This window comes from Ursus maritimus, unplaced genomic scaffold (assembly GCF_017311325.1).
Source record: "Ursus maritimus isolate PB19 unplaced genomic scaffold, ASM1731132v1 scaffold_1, whole genome shotgun sequence".
Classification (NCBI taxonomy): Eukaryota; Metazoa; Chordata; class Mammalia; order Carnivora; family Ursidae; genus Ursus; species Ursus maritimus.
The window spans coordinates 23164340-23182218 of record NW_024423343.1 but is presented as its reverse complement, the minus strand read 5'-3'; the positions used below and the strand labels follow the sequence as shown (position 1 = coordinate 23182218).

General features: G+C 32.8%; 1 protein-coding gene across 1 annotated transcript in view; it reads left to right on the top strand.

Annotated features, from left to right (window-relative positions):
* The window catches only part of SPAG16 (sperm associated antigen 16), a 943910-nt gene that overhangs the window by 19102 nt on the left and 906929 nt on the right, over positions 1–17879 (top strand). The window contains exon 6 of the mRNA XM_040641105.1: positions 15206–15313. Within this exon, the coding sequence (XP_040497039.1) occupies positions 15206–15313 (108 nt within the window). The remainder of the gene's footprint in view (positions 1–15205; positions 15314–17879) is intronic.

Here is a 17879-nt window from a genome sequence, read left to right as displayed (position 1 = left end):
AAATTATAGAAGACAAAGAGGGTGGAAGGACCTAGTGTATTCCTAGTTAGAGGAATTTTGGTGTTTGAAAATTCCCCAAAGGAAACTGTTATTTTATAATCTGCTAACATGAATTTATGCATAGAAGAGAGACTTAACAGAAGCCAAATCTTTCTGAAATTAATGGAAGACATAGTTTTTGCCCAACAAATTTAGATAAACACTGTTCTTCTGGCAAAGACAGATATGTGAATAGTGTTGACTAGGATGAGTCTACTCATCTAAGACAATGTTAGATGGAAAATCAATGCTTAGATATGGAGTAGAGGAAGTTCATGCTTTGTTCATTATTTTTTATTAAACATACTTAAAGAGCGGTTTTCTCTGTTAAAGAATCATATCAAACGAAAAATTAGATAAGCAGACCAACCATACAAGAACATAATATTTTTAAGATCTTTGTAAAAAAGTTTAATATAAAGCAATAAGACTTTGTATTGCGAAGTGAAGGAAAATTTTAAAACTCCTACTTTTAAAAGGTGGTGGTAAATAAAAGATAATTTGTGTGATCATTTATTCATTTATTACTTACACTTATATAAATGTTTTTGCAGTTTATACAAGTTTCATGTTATCTCTATGGGTGTGCTGTTTGACATTTTACATTTTAGAGAGAAGTGTATGATCATGGTATGATAAGTTACTAGAACCAGCATTCTCTCTATTCTCAGTTCATTTCTCGGAAGTGGTTTGCACTATTGGCCCTGATGCTCACTGTGATATTGTATAGACACCTAATGGATGCACTGGGAATTTGACACAGCAAATTTTTCAGAGTGCTGCCTGGCATACTGTTTCAGTTCCTGATCTTCTTTGAATTATTTCTTGAGTTTGCTAATTTTCTTTTGAATAGATAGAGCCTCTTTTTGCAATGATTTTTGCCATAGTGACATTAAATAATCATTGTTGATTACTGGTTGTTTATTGAATATTATATTTAATAACTATAATCAAAGCCATATAAACTATTACCTGTGCAAATTATTACCCCATAATTAAAACAGATGTTGCTCAAATGAAATCTTATTCTTATTTGTGTTTACTAAACTATCAGATTACTAAATGTATATAAAATTTGCTATATTTATTAAAATATAGTTTTAGTTTCAATGGTTATGATTATAATCTCTTAAATATATCTTATTTGATATAATTAAACTTTAACAGATTAGAAAAGGAAAATATTTATTTGCTTTAATCTACTTGACATGGAAAATTTGAAGGAAAGATGCTTGACCCTTAGTAGGTGCCTGATATTTATATCATTAAATGAATGTTAAGCACATTGTTCTCGTGACGCCTTTTGGTGAAGCATGTCTTTGGAGCCTAATTCTGTTGGATACATTTTTTAAAATGGAGAATGAAGTTTTGTAAAATATTACCAAAACTACTTCCCTCATGTTATAAGTTTGTCCTACATTGTAATATTTTATCACACAGGTTTTTCAATTTGACTTTTGAAGATATTTTTCCAATAGGGATTAGTAATAAATATGGGATTCCTTTTATAGAATTTACCGTAAATTTTTCCTTTTCAGGAGTAAGACTGTTTCTTAAAGCAAGGTAAGTGTAGATGTTAAATACTTTTCTTCTGGCAAAGACAGATATGTGAATAGTGTTGACTAGGGATGTATGTAAAAAGAGTGAGGTTTACAAATATGTTATATATTGTCCTGATTATACTGGTAGCGTTTAATGATGTATCTAGAAAAATCAGAGAAATCTTATAGCTATAAGCTTAGTATTTATCTAGAGAAAAGAGTTGCCATGAGAAGAGTATTGAACTTAAGGTTCAAATACCTAGCTTCCAATGTTCTACTACTTATTAGCTCAGTTTTCTGATTGTTAAACTGGGAGTAATTATACATAAAATTATTAACTCCTAGGGAGTGATGTGATAATTAAATGAGACAATCTATATTAAAGAGCCATGTAAATCACAAAGTGCTTTGAAAATGTCAGCTATTATTATCAATATCTCTAAAGGCTGTCATCCTTGGATTTTTTTTAATCATCATATCATTAATATTTTTGAAATTCAACAATGATGAAGCATAAAGGAAGATGTGAAAAGGGAAATATTTCACTCTGAATTTCATTTGAATTGCTATAATTAAAAAAAATGGTCCTTTTCTCTGTTGTAAGCAGTGCCTGTTTTAGAACAGAGGTTTTCCTTATCTTACTACAAGTATTGATTATTTTATCTAAAATATAGTTTTGCATATGATATATATATATGTGTGTATGGTGATGGATGTTAAGTGTACTTACTGTGATCGTTTTGCACTATATATGAATATTGGATCATTATGTACCTGAAACTGGTACAACATTGTAAATAAGTTATACCTTGATAAAAAAAGTTTTAGAAATAAATGTTTGGAAAATTTCCTTATACATAGATGTTTTTAAGGGAAAAAATCTATTTAAAAGTGTTTATAGTTACATTGAAGGTAAAAGTTTTCCTGTACCCATTCCCTTAGGCAATTATCCTTCTGATTCCTATCACCATATATTTGTTTAACTCAGTCCTGAAGTTCTTTTGAAAGAAATCATACAGTATGTACTCTTTTCTGTCTGCCTCCTTTCACTTAAGATTTTTGAGATTCATCCATAGTTTTCTAAGTATCCATAGTTAATTTTTAAATTATTGAATAGTATTGCATTATGTGAATATATCACAATTTGTCTATTCATACTTCTTTTGATGGAAATTTGGGTTGTGTCAAGATTCTGCTTTGTATATGACGCAATTATGACATTCTTGTGTAAGACTTTTTATAGACACATAATTCATTTCCCTTGGGTCATGGGGTAGTTCCATAAAAACTGCCAAACTGTTTTCTAGAGTGGTTTCCAAATTTGATAATCTTTTTTGAAAAAGAATATAACTGTCCTTATAATAAAATGCAGGCCATTTGTCATTTATCTATTTTTTCTTGTACATCTATTTGAATACTCAGTTTTACTTCTTAAAAATATTTTTTTAATACTCAATTTTAAAATTAAGTCATAGATAAATATGTGAAAACCCATTTTTTGGTAACTTTTGACCGATTATGCAACCAATTAAGATCCCACAAAAATTTATTTCTGACTTACAACTTTGTTTGTAATTTGTGACCCCTTCAGACACATTAAAGAATAGGCAAAACATTCAAATGCAATTCCTTACAAAATTACTACTATACACTTAGACATATTTTGAAACTCAACATCATGAATTTAATTCACTTTCTCATTTTCTTGACATCTACTTCAGTAATTCTTAGATTTAGAATTACTCCCGTTTTTGATATTCCCCAATGGTTTCCTAATGTTATTTTTTAAATTAAGTTTTCATTTTAATTCCAGTATGGTTAACATACAGTGTTATATTAGTTTCAGGTGTACAATATTGTGATTCAAGAGTTCTATACACCATTACTCAGTGTTCATCATAAGTGTGCTCTTAATTTTCTTTACCTATTTTACCTATCCACCCACCCACCTCCCTTCTCATATGCTTTATTTTAAATGACTACCCTCAGTTAAAGTAATTATTTTTTTCAACAAGAACATTTTTTACTTGAAGCATACTTCAGAATACATGGTTCTAAGAATGTGTGTGTGTGTGTGTGTGTGTGTGTATGTGTATGTAAAACATTCCATCCAAGAAAAATAGAATACACATTTTCTTCAAGTACACATATAAAAAGAGACATAATGAATAATCCAAATTTAAGAAGACTGAAATCTTGTCAAGTATATTTTCCAACCACAATGGTACAAAGCTAAAGATCAACAATAAAACAAAGCTGGAAAATCTACAATGTAAATATTAAATATTTAATATGTAAATATTAAAGACACTACTGCATAAGTAATGGGCCAAATAAGAAAACAAATGGCAAATCAAAATGTCTCAAAACAAAAGAAGAAGAAAACACAATATTCCAAAACCTATGGGATGCAGCAAAAGCAGATGTTAGAGCGAAATTTAGGCTATAAATGCTTGTATTAAGAGAAAAAGTACAAATTAACATTACACCACAAGGAACTAGAAAAAGATGATATTTAGCTGTAATTTAGTAGAAGAAGGAAATAACAAAGAAAATCAGAAATAAAATAGAGTCCAGAATAAATAATATCATAACATTGAAAGTAATGACCAGTTTTTCCAAAAAAATAAACAAAATTGGCAATGCTTTAAGAAAAAAAAAGAGAGAAGACTCAAAAACCAAAATGAGAAATGGAAGAGAAAACAATACAGCAGATAACCACAGAAATACATAGTGTGGTAACAGATTGCTATGAATAATTATATACTAACAAATCAGGTAACTTAACATAAACATAATTCCTAAAGATGCACAAATTATCATGATTTAATCATGAATCTTGGATCCAAGAAATAGGAAATCTTAGACCAATAATAAGAATGAAAATTGAATTAGGAATCCAAAATCTCTCAGCACAGAAATGTCCAGGACCACATGGTTTGATTGGTGAATTCTACCAAACGTTAAAAAAAAATAATCTTTACCAAAATCTTAAAAATAATGGAATAGAGGAAACACATTCAAAATCATTTCATGAGGCCAGTACTGTCCTGATACCAAAGCAGGATAAAAACAATATGAGAACAAAAAAGTCTAGTTTGTCCAATATAAATATGGCTACTCCAGCTTTCTCTAGACATCCATTTGCATGATAAATATTTTTCCACTCCTTCACTTTCAATCTGCAGGTGTCTTTAGGTACAGGAACATAGGGAAAAGTATTTATTTTCTCAAATGAACTTTAATTCATGGCTCTGGTCTGCTACCTGACTTTTTGAATAATTTTTTATTTGAGTATAGTTGACACACAGTTTTATTATTTTCATGTGTGCAACATAGTGATTCAGCTTCTGTTATGCTATGCTCACCACAAATATGACTATCATCTATAACCAACTGAATCTCCCAGGCACCCCTCAATAGTTTATTTTGATATAGTCCCAATTGTCATTTTAAATGGAGAGATCTAGAATTTAAGCAACCTGCTACACATTTACAGAGTTGTTGGTTGAATGAAGACTAGAAAGCATCACTTGGGATCATCATATCTTTTACAGTTAAGGCATTGTTTCATAAGCCTTGTTTTATTTCGTAGTTGACATGCCACAATATTCACCTCAGTCTGAGGTCCACAAAAACTATGAGTTTCATTAATTAAGAACTTGTTTGCTTGATCTTGTTTTGTATCTTGACTAGTGCTTTATGTCTTCTCATAATGTAGACATTGAAAATATTCTCAATTGGATGGTTTACTCCTAAAAGCATCATTATACTTGTACTTTAACATCCTGCAGTCTGGCTTCCACCCCACCTATTCCACTTAACTGTGCATCTTATTTCATTCCTTTTTTCCTTTGGCTTCTGTGACAGCATGCTGTTCTACCTCTTCCTCTAACTCATTGACAAGCTTTTTTTTTTTTTTTTTTTTCCTTTTTCTTACCTCTGCACTGTTAACACTCTCTAAGGCTGTGCTGTCCAATGTGATAGCCGCTAACTACATGTGGATGTTGACAGATACAACATGTGATAGTAAACTCTAGGAAGAAAAGTAACATGGTAAGGGAGACAGAGATAAATGGGGTGCAGTTTTATATAGGGTGGTGAGGAAAGTCCTGTATGATATAAGTTCCTGAAGAAACTGAGGGAGGCCATGTATAAACTTGGGAAAAGGGAATTCCAGGCAGAGGGAAAAGGAAGTACACAGAGCCTGTGGTGGGCACAGTTTGGCTTGTTAGGGGGCTAGTAAGGAGACTGTAGTGACTGAAACCAGGGTATAAGTGGTAGAACTCTATATTAGAACTTTGCTGTTTTCCCTCTGAGTTGTATGTGAGGCCAATGGATAATTTTGAAGAAAAGCATAATGTGAGCTTGTTTTTGTTGGAAAATAGACTGGATGGAGGGACACGATGGAAATATGGAATACATTATATCCTGCATAACTTTCTTGTAGGTTGACTTATCCGGTTACAGCATAATAATGAAGTTAAACAAACTTTTTCTGAAGAGTTAGATTCTTGAAAGAACAATATCTCCTGTTATCAAACTCAGCATTACAAACCCCACTCAAACTTTAATTTAGAGCAGACATTGATACCAGGTCAGGTATTGTGGAGAGAGCAACACAATTACATGATGCTCTACCTTTAACTAGATATAATAATACAATTATTACTCAGTTTCCTCATATGTAAGTGGGTTGATATTATCTGTCCTTGAGGGGAATCATTTTAAAGTGTTTAGCACAATGTCTGTCACATGGTGAGTGCTCAATAAAGATTAAACCAGTATTCTGTATTACAGCACCCTTTTTTCCTTTCATGACATTCACTAGTTTCTGGTTTATAAGTTTATATTTTATTTCCTTATTAATATTCTCTATACTCCTGAGAACTTGATGAAGGCAACGATTGTGCTTGACTTACCTATCATAGGATAATGAACATAATACCTGGTATACAATATATATTAAGTAGGTAGAATAGCATCATCATCATTATTGTTGTCAACTTTATTATTAGTAATAGCAGCAACACTGAATAAACACCAAAAGTAGTATTTTTTTTCCAAAAGACAGGTACTTAGCAATATATTGTTTACATATATTAACCTAATTCTGAAAAAAATATCAAGGATTTAGAAAGTAAACAAAATAGAATAATGAACCGCATGGGCCTATCAGTTTCAACACTTGACCATGTTTCTGCCATTTCATCTCTACCCCCACCCATACCCTACCCTACATCCACTAAGTATAATGTATTTATAGTTCTTTTATTGAGTTATACATAATTTTGACAAACAGATAAAGTCTTGTCACTTCTATACCCATCTTAATGTAAACATTTCTGTTTATCCAGAAATTCCTATGTCCCTTCTTAGGCATCTCTGCCCCTGCAATCAGTGTTCTGATATATCAGTTTTCTGGTATTTGATCAGTTTACCTATTTAAGAACTTCATAAATGGAATCACAGAATGTACATTTCTTTGTGTTTGACATTTTACATTCAGCATAAACTCTGTAAAATATATCTATGATTTTTGAATTTATCAGTTATTCCTCTTTATTGCTATGTAGTATTCTGTTGTATAGTGTATGTCACATTTTGTTTATTTTTCTATTGGATTGTTTTCAAATATGGTTCCTAATGAGTAATACTACTATGAAGATTTGTGTATAAGTCTTCTTGTGGGAATGTGTCTTCTTTCTTTTGGTTAAATCTTAGGAGTGGAATTACTGGACCAAAGGGTCAGTGTGTATTTATAAGAAATTCACAGTCCATTTTCCAACAGTTGGGGCATTTTACATTCTCAGTAGAGGTCTATGAAAGTTCTAGTTCTACATTGTCACCAATGTTGAGTGTTGTTAGTGTTTTTCATTTTAGCCATTTTAGTAATTGTATAGTAGCAGCTTGTTGTGGTTTTGATATGCATTGAAAATTGTGTGTGTGTGTGTGTGTGTGTGTGTGTGTGTGTGTATGTATGTACTTATTGGCTGTTCATTTCTCTTATTTTCTGTGTAAGTCCTGCCCATTTTTGGTTGGATTGTTTCTCTTACTGTTGAGTTGTAAGAGTTCTTTACATATTATGGATATAAATCTTTTGTCAGGACTTTGCGAATATTTTCTCCCTGCTTATAGCTTCACTCTTCAATTTCTTTATGGTGTCTTTGGGTGAGCAGAAGTCTTAAATTTTGATGAAGTCTAATTAATTTTTTTTAATAGTATTGCTTTCGATATTTTGTCTGAGATACTGTTGCCCACTCCTGGTCTTGGAGATATTAGTCTATGTTCTCTTCTAAAACCTTTAAAGATTAAGAATTTTTATTTCAGCCTATATCTATCATTCATTTTTGTATATGGTGTAAGGTAGGAGCTAGAGATTAATTTTCTTTTCTAAAGGAATATCCAATTGTTCTAGCACCATTCTTAAAAAAATTTCATCCATCATTGAATTTCCTTGAAATTTTTATTGAAAATCATTTGACCGTATAATTGTGGGTCTATTTCTAGACTCTATTTTGTTCCATTAATCTGTTTGTTTGTCTTTATTCTAGTATCACACTGTTGATTACTGTAGCTTTAGGTAAGTTCTTGAAGTCAGGTAGTGTTAGTTCTATAGCTTTGTTGTTCTTTAAAGATAGTTTGGCTATTCTGGGTCCTTTGTATTTCCATATAAATTTTAGAGTCACTTCGTCAATTTCTATAGAAAGGTAGGGGTTTGAGATTGAGTTGAATTTATAATATCATTTGGGAAGAGTGTGTGTGTGTGTACATATATTTACATATACATATATATTTTTAAGGATTGATGTATTCATAAATTTTAGTCTTCTATTTCATGGTATATCCCTCCATTTATTTAGATTATCCTTAATTTAATACTATGTATTTATGAAGGAGCTTGAAATTTATACCTTTCCATCTAATTATCTAATGTATATATTTTGTTGTTATTTTGTGAGCTTTATATAATGGGAGTATCTTGTGCTCAACATAACCCCAGGGCCTACCTCTGATGAGTAGGAGGGGCTTAAGTGAATGTGTGTTATTAACATTTTGGCTTTTTAATTAAGCTTTTAATAATTTTTAGAGTAATTAATTGATGATTTTGCCCCTTTTATACCATCCCTTTGGAGTAGGCATCATTTTCCCTTTATAATTGAATTTTTAACAATTTTCCATAAAGTTAAGTATTGCCTCATTTAGAGTATTGTTGTCCTTTGCTGGGCTTCTACATTAAAGAAATATAATCAGACCAGAAAAGTTTTATTGAGTGTACTGAAGGTTTGACAGAAAATAAAAACTGACTAGGATTGCTAATTAGAAGATGAAAATGTACCATTTTAAAAATAATGAATTTTTTTAATCTTCTGCCAGAAAGTATGGACATAAAGACTAAAATTAAAAAGCAATTAATATTGAGGAAAATTTAGGTGTTTTCCTAAGCAGCCCTAACTTCACTTACAAAATTAACTTTTGTAGAAGGTCAAAGAGTATCCAGCTTTTCTGAAGACCCATTTAATTTAATGACTTTCAGAAACAAACACTGTGGAAATAAAGATAATAATGAGGCCTATAAAATTTTATGGTTTAGTGTTTAGGTAATTGCTTGTTAAATTAAGAAGGTATTTTTTTCTGGACATGGGTATATCCCTCTCTTTTTTGGTTAAGTATATAAGGAAAGTTTTCCTTGAATATGATTGAACCCATTTTGGCTATCCAACAGTTATTCCAATATTAATATTAATGAGTTAAATGAATTCATTTTAACCAGTTGAAACAGTGAAATAATTGGTGATTGTGTAAGACTGTCACCAGAAGTTACTTTGATTTTTGTTTGTGCATGAGAAAAATACATGACAAAGATGGCCTACTTTGGTGCAAATAAGCAAGAAAATATTTGTATGCTTCCTTTTGCCAAATCATAAAATAACCCAATAAATCTATTATAAAGTGGTTACGTAGGGGTGCCTGGGTGGCACAGCGGTTAAGCGTCTGCCTTTGGCTCAGAGCGTGATCCCAGCGTTATGGGATCAAGCCCCACATCAGGCTCCTCTGCTGTGAGCCTGCTTCTTCCTCTCCCACTCCCCCTGCTTGTGTTCCCTCTTTCGCTGACTGTCTCTATCTCTGTCAAATAAATAAATAAAATCTTTAAAAAAAAAATAAAGTGGTTACGTAAAATACTTAGCTAAAACTTTTCAGTTAACAAAATTATTTTACTGGGGGCATTCATTTATAAATAATTTTTAAGAGCACACTATTAAATCACATTCATATTTTGAAACATGGAGTTTTGGGGACAGTGCTTGTATAATATAAAAATATGAGTATTTTAATATTTTATACTTTAATTGTAGATTTTGGTATGTTGGTTTTCTGAAGTGGGGAAATTAGTCATTCTGCCATCTCATTAAGAAAAAGCATGTAGGAAGTATGTTCTTTATGATAAACAAATCTAAATTGAATGCTTCGTTGAATAACTTTTACTTCATTGTACTTAAGTAGAATCTCTGGTGTCTTAGTAGGTTTGTTTTTAAATCACGAAGATGCTGTATTAATAAAAAATATTGTATAGTTTAAAATGTTAATTGCTTATATGAATATTGTAAATTTTATTTTTTAGTACAAGTTTTATTTTCTTTTTATTAATCATATGGGCAGCAGGAAGGTCGTAACAGAAGCATCACCATGAAATGAATCTAAATTGTTTTACTGAGTAGACTTCATTTGTGCAAATAGAAAGCAAGTCCCTGAAAACCAATTTAATGGTCAGATTGAAGTATTAAGGTCTAATACTTCAATCAATTCCTATGCTTTCTTTCCTGGGATAAGTACAAATAGGCCTGTAAACGTATATTTAAAGAGGGAGCTGATGCACTGCTGCACATTTGTAGTTCTGCTTAAGAAACTTTGCGACATTATTTTTCTAAGTTTTTTTTTAACCTATTATGGATTTACATTTCAGATAAGAGAAATAAAACATTAGCTCATTTATATAACTCATCAAGTTGTTGAAAGTAAGACAGCTTTAGTAGACTCAAAATAGATGTTCATAGAAGTTTAAATACTTTTATAAAGTTTTACAGTGTTACTAATAAGCATGTATCCTGATATTTTTGTCCATTAGAGGATATTTATCTACTGGCATGCCCCCTATTTTAGGTAAATAAATCAAGCTGTTAGAGAAATTGAGTATATCTGTTTTAGAGAAATTGAATATATCTGTTCTGCTATGCTAAATAATAGTGATGTGATGATAACAGTAACATTTATTGAGTATTTTTATGTGCAAGAAGGTATGTAAACCACTTTAAAAATGAATGAGAATTCTGGTGGTATTCTTGTGTTTTCACAACAAAATATCAACTCAGCCTCTTATCTTTTTAAATCACTCTACTTAAAGTCTGTCTTCCTCTTCACTCACTATTCATTAGGCACATGGTGGCAGAGGGATTCCCTCATTTTTGGCCCATCTTCATTAGGGTTAAGACCTGGACAGAATACATTGTTTGTTCATCTCGTAATTGGCATATTCCTCAGATGATTTTTCAAGAGTGAATATTTCAGGCAACCATTTCTTGTACCTTCAAATTTGTTGGCATTGAAATGAAATTGAGGGTTAGATGGTGGTAGTAGCCTTTGAGGATTGTGACCTGTTGTTTATATACTTGTGATAAAAACTACAACTTTTTTATTATTAAAATTGTTTTTATTATAAACTTGATATGTTATCATTTCCTGTCTGGAAGGATATCTATGTACATTTTCAGCCTTAAAGGATTCAATTGAATGTCTGCTGCTTAGACAAATGTGCTATATTAGTCTTTTTAATAATGAGGAACTACAACTAAATACATATATTCAGAATACACTAAAAAAATGGAATATTGAGTGTTGAAGATTTAGGCTTTGTTCACATTTCCAAAGAGATATAACTTGGGCTTTCCTTTTTTAAAAAAAGTGCAACATTGGCAGTAAAATAAAGAACATGTCCAAAAAAAGTTCACGTTAAAAAATGCAGGAGGTTTGACTACTTGAGGAGACCGGAAGAAAGAAACTTGGAAGAATGGATGAGACATTTTCACCATATGCCGCATGGGGCTTGATCTTGCAGTAAGAAGTCTCACTGATCACAATATGCCCCATCAGGGGTCTGAAAACCTAACCTCATCCTGTTTCTTTGGCAGCATTCCAATCCTCGGGGATTGCTTTGACATAGCTCTTCATGCAGAAATATATATTTTTTGCACTTATTTTTATGTGAATTTGTATTTTGAAATTCTGTGATACAGAGAAGCAGATTTATTCCACTGTGACCTCTTATGTGATGTAAGCACCTGAATTCAGTGCACGCATTTTTCAGAATATGGGTGTCTCAATGCAGTAGCACTTTGTCAGTTAACTAAGACTGTTACATAGCTACTTTTTCATTATAATTATATTTTACATTATTATGTTGAAACTAATGTATTGTGGACGTAGGTGAAACATTCCCATTAACTTTTTACCCGCAGCCTAGGCTTAGAAAGAATACCCTTGTTTGTTTTCTATCAGGGGTTTGCAGAAGGTATATCCAGTTGAAGAATGCTTCTGTATTACAACACCGATACAGAAGAAACTTTCTCATCAAGTTACCAATTATTCTACTAATATGATCTACAGGTGGTACATATTTCTCATGTGCATTACCAGAATAAAATCTGGGTTTCCCGGAACATATATGCTTTCTTTTTCACAATTATCAGAACTAAGTAACCCAATACATTGTATTTTAACCATATATTCAAGCAAATTCAGAATTAAATTTTGTATGTCTTTTCCTTTATAATTATTTTGAATTATCCTGTTTTAAGTATGTCAACTTTGTAAACAAACTCGTTTTGGAAGTAGATGGATTATAAATTATTTTGGCAGCATATATTTAATTTCCTTTTACTTCAGTGAATTGTGAATGAATATTTTTGAAGCTATAGGTAGTGGCCATTCATCTCCCAACCCCATAGGCACTATGTTGCTTAGAATCCTTCAATGTGAATTATAATGGAATCTTTTTTTTTTTAAATTATCTTTAGAATTGTTCAGTACTGTATTTGAACTGATTACTTTTTTTTGGAAAGGAATAAGGAGTGATTTAAAAAAAGTTTTTATTTAAATTCCAGTCAGCTAACGTACAGTATAATGTTAGTTTTCAGGTCTACAATACAGTGATTCAGCACTTCCATACAACTTCTGGTTCTCATCACGACAAATGCGCTCCTTAATTCCTGTCACCTATTTAACCCATCCCCTCACCCATCTCTTGTCTGGTAATCATCTGTTTGATCTTTATAGTTAAGAGTCTCTCTTTTTTTCCCTTTGCTCCTTTGTTTTATTTCTTAGAGTCCACATGTGATTGAAATCATATGGTATTTTGTCTTTCTCTATTTCACCTAACATGATATTCTCTAGCTCCATCCATGTTGTTGCAAATGGTAAGATTTCATTTTTTTTTTTTAGGGCTGAGTAATATTCCATTGCATATATGTATCACATTGTCTGTAACCATTCATCAATAAATGGATGTTTGGGCTGTTTCCATAATTTGACTATCGTAGATAATGCTGCTATATAAACATCACGGGGCATGTGTCCCTTTCAATTAGTGTTTTGTATTCATTAGGTAAATACCTAATAGTCCAATTGATGGATTGTAGGGTAGTTCTATTTTTAACTTTTTGAGGTTCTCCATATTGTTTTACAGAGTGGCTGCTCCAGTTTGCATTCCCACCAACAGTACAAGAGGGTTCCCCTTTCTCCATATCCTTGCCAACACCTGTTGTTTCTTATATTGTTGATTTTAGCCATTCTGACAGATGTGAAGTGATATCTCAGTGTAGTTTTGGTTCACGTTGCCCTGATGATCAGTGATGTTGAGAATCTTTTCTTGTGTCTGTTGGCCATCTGTGTATCTTCTTTGGAAAAATGTCTATTCATGTCTTCTGCCCATTTTTTAACTGAATTATTAGTTTCTTGGGTGTTGAGTTGTATAAATTCTTTATATATTTTGGATACTAATTTATCAGATGTATCATTTGCAAATATCTTCTCCCATTCTGAAGATTGCCTTTTAGTTTTTTTTTTAAAAGATTTTATTTATTTATTTGACAGAGATAGAGACAGCCATCGAGAGAGGGAACACAAGCAGGGGGAGTGGGAGAGGAAGAAGCAGGCTCATAGCAGAAGAGCCTGATGTGGGGCTTGATCCCATAACGCTGGGATCACGCCCTGAGCCGAAGGCAGACGCTTAACTACTGTGCCACCCAGGCGCCCCCTGCCTTTTAGTTTTGTTGATTGTTTCCTTCACTGTGCAGAAGCTTTTTATTTTGATGAAGTCCCTATAGTTTATTTTTGCTTTTGTTTCCCTTGCCTCAGGAGACATATCTAGAAAAAAGTCACTATGGCCAATGTCAAAGAGGTTACTGCCTGTGTTCTCCTCTAGGATTTTTATGATTTCAGGTTTCACTTTTAAGCCTTTCATCCATTTTGAATTTATTTTTGTGTATGGTGTAAGAAAGTGGTCCAGTTTCATTCTTTTGCACGTTGCTGTCAACTTTTCCCAGCACCGTTTGTTAAAGAGGTGGTCTCTTTCCCATTGGATATTCTTTCCTGCATTGTGGAAGATTAATTGACCATTTGGTTGTCGGTTCATTTCTGAGGTTTCTATTCTCTTTCATTGATCTGTGTGTCTATTTTTGTGCCAGTACCATAGTTCGGATTACAACAGCTTTGTAATATAAGAAGTCCAGAATTGTGATGCCTCCAGCTTTGCTTTTCTTTTTCAAGGTTGCTTTGGCTATTTGTTTTCTTTTGTGGTTCTATATAAGTTTTAGGATTGTTTATTCTAGCTCTGTGACAAATGCTATTGGTATTTTGATGGGTATTGTATTAAATGTGTAGATTGCTTTGGTAGACATTTTAATACTTGTTCTTCCAATCCATGAACGCATGGAATGTCTTTCCATTTCTTTGTGTCATCTTCAGTTTCTTTCATCAGTGTTTTATGGTTTTCAGAGTACAGATCTTTCACCTCTTTGGTTAGGTTTATTCCTAAGTATCTTATGGTTTTAGTGCAATTGTAAATGAGATTGATTCCTTAATTTGTTTTTCTGCTGCTTCATTATTGGTGTATACAAATGCAACAAATTTCTGTACGTTGATTTTGTATCCTGTGACTTTACTGAATTCATCTACTGGTTCTAGCAGTTTTTTGGTGGAGTCTTTGGGGTTTTTTATCTAGAATATTATGTCATCTGCAAATATTGAAAATTTGACTTCTTCCCTGCCGATTCGAGTGCCTTTTATTTCTTTTTGTTTTCTGATTGCTGTGGCTAGGACTTAAAATACAATGTTGAATAAAAGTGGTGAGAGTGGACACCCGGTCTTGTTCCTTACCACATACGAAAAGCTCTCAGTTTTTTCCCAATTTGGTTGATATTAGCTGTGGATTTTTCATATATGACCTTTATTATGTTGAGTTACGTTCCCTTTAAACATACTTTGTTAAGGGTTTTTATCATGAATAGATGTTGTACTTTGTCAAATGCTTTTCTGGAATTAGCAGTGATTTTTAAAATTATTATTTTCAGCAAGGCTAGAGAAGATCTGCTGAAAACTCAAAAAGAACGTGATTTTCACCGAATGCACCATAAGCGAATAGTCCAGGAAAAAAACAAATTAATTAATGACCTCAAAGGGTAAGCTGCTAATATTTGTTGCCATATTTATTAAAGAGTTATTTAATTAATGTTAAGTAACTTGGCTATGGCAGAAGGTTTGAGGTAAAATAATCATTCAACATTTATTGAGTATTTACTGTATGCCAGACTATACTATGTGTTTGAAATACAAAGATAAGTAAGTTTAGGCCCTTGCTGTCAAGGTTCCCAGAGACTACTAGGATGTGTGATAGGGGAGGAGTTAAACTGAAATATTCTGCATTGTTGCTGTGCCAACTAAGGGTGGTCACCCTAACCGGACTGGGAACTGAGAGGGTTTCAGGGACCTATTTCTAGAGGAATTCTGAAGTATAAGTTAACAGAGGGAGAGGGAGCAGGGTGTTCTGGACAGGCAGTATATACTGTGCCAAGGCACCAAGTCATGAAGGAATATGGCATATTCACCATATTGTATGCATAGAGAATAATTGCAAAGGCTGCTTGACAAGGGTGAGGTGGAGGGGGTGTATGTACCGAATGACCTTGGATTTATGCAAAGGTTTTTAGAAATCATTTAAAAAATATTACTCAGTTTGATTTTTCCTCCTCCCTTCCTCTCCTACTTCCAAATTGAAGAAAGAAACTACCCCTCAAAATAAAACAAAAACCAAGAAAATAATTTATAATCCTTAACGAAAATTTTCCTTTATTTGTTCTAGGGCAGTGCTGTCCAATAGAACTTTCTGTGATGTTGTAAATATTCTATATGTGTACTGTCTAATACAATAGCTACTAAGTCACATGTGCTGTTAAACACTGGCCATGTGACTAGCATAACTAAGGGATAAGATTTCTAATTTTATTTATTTATTTATTTATTTATTTATGATTTTATTTATTTGACAGAAAGAGCACAAGTAGGGGGAATGGCAGGCAGAGAGAGAGGGAGAAGCAGGCTCCCTGCTGAGCAGAGAGCCCAATGTGGGACTTGATCCCAAGACTCTGGGATCATGACCTGAGCGGAAAGCAAATGCGTAACTGACTGTGCAAGCTAGGCACCCCATTTCTAATTTTATTTAATTAAGTTTAAATTTAAAAAGCCACATTTAGCTATAGCTACTGTATGGGACAACACAGTTTAGGGATGGTAATGACAGTTGCTATATTCTGTAGGTGATTATGGTTATTGTGGCTATTATGATTTCTAAATTATAGCAGTTCCATGAAGCTTCAGAATCAATGTACTTAAACTTAATAAATTGTAGAAACTGGAGTTTTTCTTACTTTTCTTAAATTGTCTGTAGGAATAAAGCACCATTTAGAGGGACATTGCATTAACTTAAAAAAAAGGATCTTGAGAATGTTTATTCTTTGACATTAACCAGTTCTTTTGGTCTAATATTTTGGTTTGCATTTTTTGGTTCATAAAATTGTTCTCAGTCCAGAGAAATTCAGAAGAAATGTTCAAAATGATTTGTTACCCTTTTAACTTAAACAGTAACTGAGAAGTAGTACAGTATAATGGAAGGACCTTGGATTTTGGTGTCTTGTAAACATTGGAAGCCTGGCTTCACCACTTACCTTTAGATGTCCACTGTGTTTTGTTTCTTATCCTTAACAATGTTGATAATATATTTTGGATCAATATGTATAAATACTTGATACAGTACATTGAACATAATACATGGTAATTTTTTTGCATATACCATAACATGGAAAGTGTATGTTGAATATATACTACTTTATCTAGATTTCCCTTTCGCATTTTTATACAGGTCTTTCAGAACTGTATATTGTATTTTGTTTTAAAACACATGATTTAGGGGCGCCTGGTTCCCTGCTCGGCGAGAAGCCTGCTTCTCCCTCTCACACACCCCTTGCTTATGTTCTCTCTCTCGCTGTCTCTCTTTGTCAAATAAATAAAATCTTAAAAAAAAATACATTCTTTAAATTTGGGAATTGTTCTACACTCAGGACACTATAGGGGCCTGTGGTTCCTACTGGTCATGTAGAAGTCCTTTAAAGGTTGCTAAGCTTTTTGTTTCCTTTTTTTTTAAAGATTTTATTTATTTATTAGAGAGAGACAGCCAGTGACAGAGGGAACACAAGCAGGGGGAGTGGGAGAGGAAGAAGCAGGCTCCCAGCGGAAGAGCCTGATGTGGGGCTCGATCCTAGGACTTTGGGATCACGCCCTGAGCTGAAGGCAGACGCTTAACGACTGAGCCACCGGGGCGCCCCAGCTAAGCTTTTTCTTGTCCAAAGATAAATAATTGTTGTGCCTTCATTAGGGTGAGCCACCCATTTACCCAGATGAAAAGCCCAGAGGTATTTTAATAGTTTGTGTGTGTATGCACACACACATACAGTAAGTGAGTTTGAATCACAGCACATTCTTTCATGGAAAAGATCACAGGTTTGACTCTATTCCCACTATCTGTGCTAATTCAAACAGGTTTCAGTACTTCAGTTACTTGGGTACAAAACAGTTTAAGAACACGTTTGTATCCAGTTGTGGCAGCTGAAATATGATGATTGTTCACTGTTGCTGCTTGGGTATTCTACTCTTTAGTAAATTGTTTGAGTTTTTTAAATTGTTTTTTTTTTT